The sequence below is a fragment of the Cajanus cajan genome, chromosome 3 (genome assembly GCF_000230855.2).
Source record: "Cajanus cajan strain Asha chromosome 3, NIPB_CcT2T_4, whole genome shotgun sequence".
Taxonomy (NCBI): domain Eukaryota; kingdom Viridiplantae; phylum Streptophyta; class Magnoliopsida; order Fabales; family Fabaceae; genus Cajanus; species Cajanus cajan.
This window is the reverse complement of record NC_138519.1, coordinates 41,021,078-41,033,416: the sequence shown is the minus strand read 5'-3', so window position 1 is coordinate 41,033,416 and position 12,339 is coordinate 41,021,078. Positions and strand designations below refer to the sequence as shown.

Sequence of the window (12,339 nt, the reverse complement as noted above, 5' to 3'; positions counted from 1 at the left end):
GGTCATCCGAGTTGCCAACTTGTCCCTCACCAATCTGCTGACTCGGTCAAAGGTTTACCAGCCTAACCAAGTAGTAAACTCATGAGTGCCGAGTTCCTCAGCTTGGCCATGAAACATGGACATCATCCCAAAGAGGCCACGTCATCAAAATACAATCTTGTCACCGCGCCGCAATCACAAGGTAAAATCCTAACAATGTCAATGTGCCGGTAGACAATAAAAACCCTAATATCACCAAGGTACGTCTACTATATATACGAGACATCTACACATGGCAGTACGACATAGAAGCATACGCGAAGGGTCACGACCCCCTACCGAGCTCGGCATTAACTCCTTGACCCACGGTCTTCGGAGCTCGGGGGGCTAGTATACTATCCGAGCTCGAGCTCGAGCTCGGCATCTCAGCGCAGAGTGACCTCGAACACGCGCTAGGCCACGTCAGCCCTACACCCAAATAGGTCATAAACTGATCTCGGGCCCAAGGCCCAACGAAACCCTAATCCACACAAAGGTACGTGCATTACTTATACGAGACTCACACTCCCACAAACACTAACTTTAGCATCAGAGTCTCTTTTGCAGGTACCACCCCCATCTTGGAGCATCAAAGTACCCGTGAAGGAGGCTCACCGATCTTACCCAGCGGATCATCCCTACCTCAGATTCCCGGTAAGAACACTTTCCATCAATTTGTATTGTTGGATATGTAATTAGTTATGTGTGATATTTGATTTTATCCAAAAGTACTCTAGTAAAACTTTCCACTTTCCTAGTAAAGTCCTGGAAAGTATTTCCCTATCCGGTACAAATATCATATTTGATAAAGATTAAATTTAAAGGAGTTACTGTATTTTTTCAATAATACTTTTTTTAATAAATTAAAAAACCTTATTTCTCTAAAATAAATAATGGAATCATATATATATATATATATATATATATATATATATATATATATATATGAGGAGGGTTATAATAATATCGGTATAACTTTTACTAAGTATTACATCTATCAACAACTTCATTTTGTATGTGTATATCAAATTTTGTTAAAAACTGAACAACAACTTAAAGGTAATTTAAGTGATCATATTTTAGTATATTTTAAAATGTACATATTACCTCAATTTTGTTTTATAAGAATGAAGTATCAAATCATTTTGGATTAATATAAAATTTTGCATATATGATCTAAGATATATGACCTTTTAATCTAATGGTTGGATTTTCAAAATTCATATTTAATATAAAGTTATTAAGTGATGTAATACTTAGTAAAAATTACAGTAGTATTATTATAACCCTCCTCTATATATATATATATATATATATATATATATATATTCACACAAAACTAATTTTAAATTAGTATTTTTTATGAGAATTAGGAACATGAATCAAATCAAACTCTATATATAAACAATGAAATCTTTCTTGTGCAAAATGTTTTAAGGGACTTTTTCAATGAGATGATTTTTAGGTATTTTTTAATTTTTTTATCTAATTCTTATTTTATTTAACATAATTATTTATTAATTAAATTTTAATATTTTAAATTATTGATAAAATAAATTATTTTTGTGTTATAATATAAGTTATTTATCATAAATTCATAATATAATTTACATGTTTAAAATATCTAATTATATAAATTATATATATATATATATATATATATTCAAATAACACGCACGCATTGTTTATTAATATATTTATTTAGTAAATATTACATTAATAAATTTGTGACTTTGTGCATTTTACTTTTAAAAATATTTTTACGTTAAAATATATTTTATGAACTACAATAACTTAAAAAAAAATCGGATATTTTAAGAATCTAGAAAGAAAAACTCAAAATTTGAATAAATAAATAAAAATAAAATTTAAAAAGTTGGTAATAAATCTTTCAACCTACATACAGTAAATATTAATAATGAAGCGTCATTAAATAGCATATATCTGTCCATCTATTATTAGACATCGAGGGATACGATATTAAAACTTGTTAACCATGTGATGCACCAAATAAAATAGTAGTACAGTCCCCAAGATAAAACAATTTATTAGCAAAACAACGAAGTGTCTTAGCACGTTTCTCTCGACTATTTTATTGGGCCTTAATGGAACGTTCAATTGGACAGCTTCGTAACTTCTCTAACATGCTGAACAAGAACAACCTTATACTCCAACATCGTTAACCATTCTTAAAACACCACTTTCCTTATCTTCAGAGTTCAGCTAAGCATTTCTACCTATTGGCTCATCTTTTTTCTCTCTCCTATTCTTTTTTGTCAATAACTACTCTCTTGGCTTCTAAGGTAACTAAAGTGTCACATGAGTTGCAACTTGCACTAAAAAGTGTATTGGACCCCATCACTCTTTCATTTAGTATTCATCTATAAATTGTGCTTCAATGTTTGTTGCTTTTTGATAAAAAAATTCTTTATTTTCTCTGGTATGAGTGACAGTATGGTCAAGGCAAGTTGCACTGTGTGTTTGTGTTTGTGTTTGGTCTTGCTTCACATTTTCCTGTGCTTTGTGCCAACACAATCAGCCCCTGAAAGTGCCACTGTGACACAGATTCCTGGCTTCAATGGAATACTACCCTCCAAGCACTATGCTGGGTACTTATATTTTCTCTAAACAATTTGTCTTTTTGATTATTGAAACGTTGACCCTTTGAGAAATTAAATAAAGAATTGCTTTGTTTTGGATTGTTGAAGGTATGTGACAGTGGATGAAAGTCATGAAAGGAACTTGTTTTACTATTTTGTTGTATCAGAGGGTAAACCTGCTGAGGACCCTGTGGTTCTGTGGCTTAATGGGGGACCTGGCTGCTCTAGCTTTGATGGATTCATATATGAGCATGGTAATTGATTGTTCAGTTTGTACACTGCCCTTTTTCTTTTCATAGGTTTTAGGATGAACATTTGGAATTGTGACCCAGAAATGGTTTGCAATTGCTCACACTAAAGTGTTAAGTATTTGTTGACCCTGTGTTTTAATTTATAGATCATGTGTTTCAGGTCCCTTCAATTTTGAGGCAGCAAAGACAAGGGGGGGCCTGCCCTCACTGCACCTCAATCCATACAGCTGGTCAAAGGTCTGAAATTTAGAATGGAAAGGAATGAATTGTGAAGGGTGGTTTCTTCTGTTTTAGTTATGTTTGTTGAAAAGAAAACACAAAAGACAGGTTATAAGACAAATTGACTAAACAAAAATACAAAAGGTAGTAAAAACTAATTTGATATATTTGGACTATGAACTCAGTTTTGTAGACAGTGAAAGTTACAACAAATGTATATATACTAAAACTAATTAACTCCTGATTGGGTGAAGTTAAAAGAAATTTATAGCCAAGTTAACAAGAAAAATTTGCCTGCACAACTTGTTTTTTCTTAAATAAGAAACCTTTGATAAAACTTACAGAAAAACAAAAAACTCCAGACTTTAAAATATTTATGTATGATAGTGAAAAATTTCCAACAATGTTTTGGGTTCAGTGTCTGTAATTCAACAATCACTTGTTGTGTTTTCTTATGATCAATTTGTATGTTGTTCCAATTTGCATTATAGGTTTCCAGTGTTATATATTTGGATTCTCCTGCTGGTGTGGGGTTTTCATACTCAAAGAATAAAACTGATTACATAACTGGAGACAAAAAGACTGCCTCTGATACACATTCCTTTCTCCTTAAGGTAATAAAGGAAACAACTTGAGATTTTGACAAAATATTTGAAACAATAGGTTTTTTCTTCTTCACAATATTCATATATATATATATTTTCTTTTAACAAATCAGTGGTTTGAACTATACCCCGAGTTTCTTGCCAATCCGTTCTTCATTGCTGGAGAGTCATATGCAGGAGTTTATGTGCCTACTCTTGCTTCTGAAGTAGTGAAAGGTAGTAGCAAGTTAGTTGTGTTGTGTCCTTAAATTGTTGAATGTTAGAAACTTAGAATCAGAAATCAGGTGCAGTTTGTTGATCTTCCACAGGAATTGAAGCTGGTGTGACGCCCAAACTGAATTTGAAGGTCTTTTATCTTTAAGTGACCAATTTTTGTTTTTAGACCTGAGGCTGCAATCTGATGGTGATTGCATGCAGGGTTACATGGTGGGAAATGGTGTTACAGATGAAGAGTTTGATGGCAATGCTCTTGTTCCATTTGTACATGGGATGGGACTTATCTCAGATGATCTGTTTGAGGTGAAAATAAACCCCCCAATCATAGACTCATCATCTTAATAGACCGTTAAATTTATTGCTTGGTTTTCGTTTCATGAAATATGTAAAATAGTTTTCACTATCTGCAGTATCCAAATCGTTTTAAAGTTTTTCAATCATATTTTGCACTTTTACAGATAATCAAATCTTTCATTATTCTCTTAATTAATGTAATTGTCTTATTCAGATATTTTGTTATTGAATCAACTTATTTCCTTTCTATTTATTCATGTTAAAATGAGACAACTATTAGAAAAAAATTCAAGTCTCATATTGATTAGAGATAAGACAAACAAATTAATTATAAGTTAGGGGTAATTCTAATTTTACAAATTAGTTTTATACAGTTGTGCTAGACTTACTCTTATATTTTAAGAGCAACTTGCCAATTTAGATGTATCATAGAACCACTAATGTTATTTGGGATGGAATTTCCATGGAAAATAAGATCTTAGAATTTGGGCTTAAGACACAAAATTAACTTATAAAGTGAAGACTTCTCAAACCTTATAATCACTGTTTAGGCCATATAAATAGACAGTATGAGACTAAACATCAACTTGTATGTAAGATGAAAAATGCTTGAGTGTTGGTGTAGAACTACAAATGCGAATAGGTCGGTCTTGACATTTTGTAGGTTCAAGACGATACAATATATAAGGCCCTTTGTTTATAAGTATTTCAAATACATCATTTTTTGAACAAAATTTAACAAATCTTTTACAAGATGTATTACATTTTTCTCTTCAATAATATCTTATGCTATCATATTTATTATCAATAAAATATTTTCTCTAAAATTTTCGCGTAGTAACAACAGTTAGAATTAGAAAGGAATCTCTGTGCAATCAAAGAAAGTTACATAGTGTAATCTTTTTTTCCCCTAGTTTCCATGTCTTTTTATAAATAAAAAATTATTTGCTGGTACATATTTAGAAAACTGTGAAACTCCTTTAATGTTTTCTCTAATACAAACTTGAAATTTGTGGTTATTAATTAAAGATTCAACTAAAAAAATATGAAAAGTTAATATAAAAAAGTAAATCTTTTTTTGTTTGAAAATTAGATGTGTATTTATTTGGGGGGCCCTTCCTGTAGTGGGCCTTGGGCGGTTGCCCTGATTTCCAAGCTCAATGAGTTCCACATTGAATAAAGTAGGATATATTGAATAATATATAAGTATAAAAGATTCATAAATCTAATGTTTTAATGTTTTATTACTTTTGTGTTTTTCTCAAGACCCATTGGTGGAGTTCTTCCCAGTATTTAACCCCCTCGTGTTCCCATTGATGGGTTAGGGATGACTGCAATGAAGTCAACTTTCATCATTTGACAATGTATTATATTTTTGGCTTTAAAAGCATTATGCACTATTTAAGAGCAAGTTTGGAACTTTATCTTTGGTTTTAACTTGACTGTTTTTTGTTTGAAAGCGTACTATGCCTTGTCTTCTAAATATGTTTCATTTAATCGGTTGTACTTGCTGCTGCAGGAGATTAGCAAAGAATGCAATGGGAATTTCTATAATCCAACAAGTGATAATTGTTCTCTCAAGCTTCTAAAAGTTGATGAGGTGATTTAACTATATAACATTACTAGCAAGAAATGAGCTATAAGTGAATTTGAAACTCATTGATGATTCTTGCTATATTAGGACATTGATGAGATAAACATATATAACATTCTAGAACCGTGCTATCATGGCACAGAGGCAGAGAAGATTACAGAATCCTATATTAGGTTGCCATCTAGCTTCCGGAAGTTGGGCGAGACAGAAAGACCTTTTCCTGTGAGGAAAAGAATGTTTGGTCGTGCTTGGCCCCTAAGAGCACCTGTGAGAGATGGCATTGTACCAACTTGGCCACAATTGATGAATAGTGAGAGTGCTCCACCATGCACTGTAAGTTTCATTGTTACTATCTAAGTATCTATTTTACCATTTAACATCTACTTTTCCCATCTACCTATTGGTTATAATTTCTTGATTATTGCATAAAATTTATGTCTTCTTGAATGCATACTAGAACTATTGGTTCCTTATTGCCAAAACCAAAAGGTAACTTTCAACTTTAGTCCTTAGTGAAACAACAAATGCTGATTGCTGAATTAGAAAGTCATGAAAATAGCCCTGAAGAAGAGAATGTGCTCAAGTTAGTGAGTAACACTTAAATGCTAAAATGAAATGCACTCTTAAGAAGTGTTTTCTATCTTGTTCTAAACCTTATATGTTTGAAATAATGCTTGTTGTTGGAATTCAAGAAGAATTAGAAGGCTTAAACTCATATATTTTATTCATACTTGTAACCTTTTAAATACATAATTGAAAGTTGATACAAATTCTGCTCATAAACATAAAATTAAATGACAAATATAAATACTCATAAAAGTGTAACAGCACCTATAATTCCTATAATTAAAAAATCATAACCGTAGAAATTCTAATAATGCTCCATTAATACGAAATAAACTCAAATAATAGATGCTGATTCAGATTCTCAACACTCCTCCTTGAATCAGTAGCTATTAACTCGAAGTTTCCCTCTCAAGTTCTCAAACTTTCCTTTTGGAAGTGCCTTTGTGAAGATGTCTGCCAATTGATCTTCTGTTATTCAATCTAACTCTTCCTATCTTTGAATACCATTTATTGGAATTTGTCATATCAAATACATCTTGCTTAAAAGTGTGACCAAATCTTTCATGCCAAACATTACTCTTATCAATTTTAGCAATAAAATCATGATCTTCAATCAAATCAAATTTCAAATAAAAACCGTTTTTGGTCATCTCAATCTTTGCAATCTCTAAACCATGTTCATCCATGATAAAACAATAATTCTCTTTAAAAGAGACTCCATAATCATTCCTTAGCATTTGTGGAACACTAAGAACATTTTGATCCAATTTTGGAATGTAGAGAACATCTTTAACAATTATCATACCTTTCTTGGTTGCAATAGAAATTGTACCTTTTCCATTGGCTTGTACAATTTCACCATTTCCCATCTTGACTTTTGGCTTAATTGATTTGTCAATGGAGGTAAAAAATGATAAATATTTAGTCATGTGACTAGTGCAACCACTGTCAATGAGCCAAGTATTCAATTCATGTGAATTGAATTCTTGAGATGCCATAAATAAATACTCATCTTCATCATCATTTTTTTTTTCAACCACATTTACCTGTTTTTCTAGTTGTTGTTCAGGCTGATTCTTCTTTAATCTGCAATACTTTTCACTATGACCATTTTTATTGCAAAAATTACAGTGAAAAAGTGGTTTATCTTTAAACCAACAATCTTCTTTAGAATGGTTGGTTCTTTGACAATGAAAACAAGGCAAAACATTTCCTTTTCTCGAAGAACCTTCATCTTTTCCTTTGTTCTTATTGAAAGTTCGTGACTTTCCAAAATTCCTTCCATTGTGCTTTGCTCGAAAGGCACCTTCAACAGCTTCATCACTTCTAATGGAGACTCTTTGCTCTTGTGCGTGAAGTTTGCTGGTCAATTCAGTAATTGTGAGAGTTTGCAAATCACAAGACTCTTCAATTGCAGCAATCTTGGCTTCAAATCTTTCAGGCACCGAAACCATGATTTTCTCGACAACCTTTTGATCTATAAATGATGTTTCACCAAGAAGTCGCATTTGGTTCACAACATCCATTAATCTGCCAGAATAATCTTTGACAGATTCATTATCCTTCATCTTCATCAATTCAAATTCTCTCTTCAATGTGAGAAGTCTAACAGATTTGACTCTGCTACTGCCTTCAAATTCATCTTGAATCTTGTCCCACACCTGTTTAGGTGTTTCCAAATCCATGATTTTAGTAAAAATATGATCTGCAAGTCCTGCATGTAGACAAGTGATGGCCTTATCTTTCTTCAGCTTCTCCTCCTCATAAGCTTTAATTTGTGCAATGGTTGGATTTTCTCTCAATGGTGGTGGATCAGCTTCAGAAATTACAACATTCCATAAGCCTTGAGATCTTAAAACAAATTTCATCTTGACGGCCCAAATATGATAATTTTCACCATTAAACATTGGAATTGCAGGTGAATTGGTGGAAGTAGACATCCTTGCACCAAAAATTGTTTAAACAATAAATTACTCAATTTTGTGTTTGCACTCAACCTCAGTGTATTTAGCGCTCAATAAACTTTTCCTCACAGCCCGTAAGAAGCAAGCTCTTGATACCACTTGTTGGAATTCAAGAAGAATTAGAAGGCTTAAACTCATATATTTTATTCATACTTGTAACCTTTTAAATACATAATTGAAAGTTGATACAAATTCTGCTCATAAACATAAAATTAAATGACAAATACAAATACTCATAAAAGTGTAACAGCACCTATAATTCCTATAATTAAAAAATCATAACCGTAGAAATTCTAATAATGCTCCATTAATATGAAATAAACTCAAATAATAGATGCTGATTCAGATTCTCAACACTTGTCCATCAATTCAGATTAGAAATAAATAATACTGGAAGGACATCTAACAAATAACAATAGTGGCACAAAATAGTGTCCTCAGAAAACTAGGCTTTATCTTATAAAAACGGTGCTTTAAAAGTCATTATTGTTGAGGGATTTTAAGTTCTAGTTCATTGCCTACTAACATCAAATCTAAGTTAGTATTTGACAACAATTTTCTTTGATCATTTCCACTTGTTATAAATTTGTTTAGAAGAACAAGTTTTTGTGATAAACTGACAAATATTTCCCTATTGAAGGGACAATACTTCCTTTTCTGTCTTTCTTATTTTATCATATCAGCTTTGATCTCTGAAGCACGGATACGTGAAAATAGATCCCGTATCCGTATCGGATACGTATCCGATACGGATACGTTTTGATACGTGAAGGATACGTATCTTATCCGTATCCACACTGATTTTATTAAAAAAAAAAAATTCAGATTTGTTCCCAAAACAAAAATATTCGGAAATCAACTATAAAATAGGAGGAAAATACAAATTTGAGAGGGAGATACTTTGCATTCCATAGGATTTGCTGCGTTTAGACACCGAGTCCGACTCAGAAGACAACCGCACACCAGACCCAGTTCCGGTCATGCATAGCGAGATGGAAACCTAAGGCTCTGGTCTCGACTTTTTTTTTTTTCTGGTCTCAACTTTGTTCCTCTGTTGGGGGGGGGGGGGCTCTGGTCTCGACTTTGTTCCTGTGTGGGGGGAGGGGGGGACTCTCTGGTCTCGACTTTGTTCCTGTGTGGGGGGAGGGGGGGAGGCTTTACGCTTTTGGGGGAGAAAATTTATCTGATGCGTATATTTTACGGTCATGCTTCATGCTTTTTGATAAAATAATATTAAAATATAATATTAAAATAAGTTAAATATTTAAATATTAATTAAAAGGTGTATATAATATTAAAAAAATTAAAATCAAAGCAAATATTTTTGAGTCTATTGCCATTTCATTTTTTCTTTTTTTTTTTATATTTTACTGTGTTATTTGTACCTTTATTTAATTTTATAATTTATTTAAAAATATAAAAAATAGTAGCATATTAATTTTATAATTTATTTGTACTTTTATTTAATTTTTTAATAATATTTATTTACAATTATTATTTTATATATATTAATTTATTTATTTTTTAATACGTATCCTAAACATATCGTATCCTATATTTTTAAAATTTGACGTATCGCCGTATCGGATACGTATCGTATCCGATACGCGTATCGTATCCGTGCATCATAGGCTTTGATAAAAATGTTGCTGGGGACTCTATATACATGATATAAGTGTTATCATTTTTATAGTTGATTTTATGGCATTACCTTTTCATTGAATGTCTAACAAGTAACAAAGTGTAATGTTATCTTTAGGATGATGAGATTGCAAACTCATGGTTGAACAATGAAGAAGTCAGGAAAGCAATTCATACTGCACAGGTGAGGTTTCTAGTAAGATTCCTGAAATGGGGATATGGAAGCACTAAACTGTGATCTTTCTGATGAAACAGAAAAGTGTGGTCAGTAGTTGGGATTTATGCACAGACAGAATTTCCTTTGATCATGATGCTGGCAGCATGATCAGTTACCACAAGAACTTAACTTCCAAAGGTTATCGAGCACTTATATTCAGGTGAATTTCCAGATAACAGGTTTTTTATATTTTATCATAACAAAATATATTCCATTGTTAGACATTGAGGTGCAATTCATTGTTCCAGCTTTTGTAAGGAATATGAAAAAGAAAATTTGGATAATTTTTCACCTTTTTTGTTTGAAAACTTGAAATGTTTCTGTCAGTGGCGATCATGACATGTGTGTTCCATTCACGGGGAGTCAAGCGTGGACGAGATCAATTGGATACAAGATTGTTGATGAATGGAGGCCTTGGTCATCCAATGGTCAAGTTGCAGGGTACTTCTAGTTCAATTTCTCTGTTATCTTTACCCACTTAATGAATCTTCAAAAAAAAAATTAATCAGTTAAATGGAGGGACCTTAGTTGAAACTCTCAAGTTGTTTCTGAAATGGCTTGTAAGTCAAAATAAATTGATCTTTCTCAAGTATCTACATTTTGCATTATTAATCATGCTAGCACACATTTTCTGTTATAATATGTCACCCCACTTGAATCTATATTGAACCTATCTCTAATTAATGTGATAGTCAAATACTATTAGATTTAGAGTTTATATACTTACAAGTTTAAAAGTGTTTTTGAGAGTTTATCTACTGAAAAATGTTCTTTATTTTCAGTATAGAAACTTTTAAAAATATTTATAACTTGTATCCAAACAGACTAGTGTCTAGATAAATGGTAGATGACTCTGTTTAATAGATTTAGAATGCATTCAGAATTTAGGTTTAACTTAATTTATAAGATAAGAACTTTCTCTCTTACATTTATTTCTAATCCACGTGTGACCTGAGCTTTTTTTCTTTCCAAATAGTCCGTATTTGGCTTCAAGATTGCAACCTGTTATCAAAATATGACCCTAAATGTCTCCACAGTGTATATTATATAAAAGAAAAAGACCAATCTTCTTTTCATATGTCGACTAGATATTTAATTGATTATCTTTATTGTTTGCAGGTTTACACAGGGCTACGACAACAATCTTACTTTTCTAACCATAAAGGTTTGTATATACATAGCATATAAAATAAGAGAATTAGAGGCAATCTTGATCATTCGTTCTTATGGTCTAGATGAGCTATGTCTCCTCTCACTTGATATTCTTCCTTATGGAGGATATATCATGTGAGAAACAATAAATTGACCATACAACCATACTTAGATACTACGATTGCTTAGGTGAATTTCTTTTTCACTGTGCTATTTATTATATGCATTTATGTAAAATTTCTTAATTAACTCGTGATTTAGGTGAATTTTTATAGGGTCAGTTAAATGATAAATAGGACTTTAAAATACACTAGTTATGTGGAATTTTTAAATAAGCTTAATGAAGTTAATTATTATAAAATTTAACATTTTTATTATATATAGTTTGTGATTAGATAGTGTAAAATAGTGATTAATTAAATTACCTTATATTAATATTATTTTATACTGTTGGTTGAGTTGGTGTACTTGATAATATTTGATTACGTTTGGTACAGGGAGCTGGGCACACTGTTCCAGAATATAAACCACGAGAGGCATTGGACTTTTACAAACGCTTTCTAGATGGATCGTCAATATGAGAAAGAAAGAGAGGCAGAAGATTTGGAGTAAATAATGATGGTTCTCATTTTCTTTCTTCTTTGTTAATGATAATGATTTGTGGGTGTATGCAGGCCAGATGTTATATATCTCTATTCTATGTTCACCTCACTAATTTATTATCATATTAATATTAAATTATATGTCAACCTATGGGAGGCGTAGCTTTTTATTACAAGTTTTTGAATGATTGCAAAGTTATATTTATATTTTGATTTAAGGGCGTTTTTAATCTCTTTAATATTATAATTATATAATTTTAATTTTTAAAATTTTAATTGAGTAATTTTAGTTATTTAATTATTATAATTGTGATATTTAAAGGACTAATATTGTTCAAATAAAATTTGAGAAATTAAAAATATATAATTATTATATGTTCTAACAGTAAGTTTGCTATC

General features: G+C 31.5%; 1 protein-coding gene across 4 annotated transcripts; it reads left to right on the top strand.

The window, feature by feature from the left end:
* Positions 1-2,136: 2,136 nt before the first annotated feature.
* LOC109810194 (serine carboxypeptidase-like 20) lies at positions 2,137-12,116 on the top strand. Of its 4 annotated transcripts, none has more exons than XM_020373602.3 (15): positions 2,137-2,321; positions 2,472-2,627; positions 2,727-2,872; positions 3,030-3,106; positions 3,580-3,702; positions 3,807-3,909; positions 4,002-4,039; positions 4,111-4,212; positions 5,723-5,803; positions 5,885-6,130; positions 10,088-10,153; positions 10,225-10,346; positions 10,514-10,627; positions 11,306-11,351; positions 11,836-12,116. In XM_020373602.3, exons 2-15 carry the CDS (start codon positions 2,473-2,475, stop codon positions 11,917-11,919), a joined length of 1,503 nt encoding a protein of 500 aa, XP_020229191.1. In that variant the 5' UTR covers positions 2,137-2,321; position 2,472; the 3' UTR covers positions 11,920-12,116. The 4 variants fall into 4 exon arrangements, with proteins under 4 accessions (XP_020229191.1, XP_029129581.1, XP_082927040.1 ...); XM_029273748.2 differs by lacking the exon at positions 2,137-2,321 and adding an exon at positions 2,345-2,363; XM_020373601.3 differs by lacking the exon at positions 2,137-2,321 and having other exon boundaries at positions 2,388-2,627.
* The last annotated feature ends 223 nt before the right edge of the window (positions 12,117-12,339 follow it).

Bases quoted from the DNA above. Each gene is read 5' to 3' on its own strand.
- LOC109810194 (XM_020373601.3), top strand. From the start codon at position 2,461: ATGAGTGACAGTATGGTCAAGGCAAGTTGCACTGTGTGTTTGTGTTTG. The intron at 3,910-4,001 runs GTAGTAGCAAGT...GATCTTCCACAG, and splicing joins TGCTTCTGAAGTAGTGAAAG to GAATTGAAGCTGGTGTGACG. The intron at 10,154-10,224 runs GTGAGGTTTCTA...CTGATGAAACAG, and splicing joins AAGCAATTCATACTGCACAG to AAAAGTGTGGTCAGTAGTTG.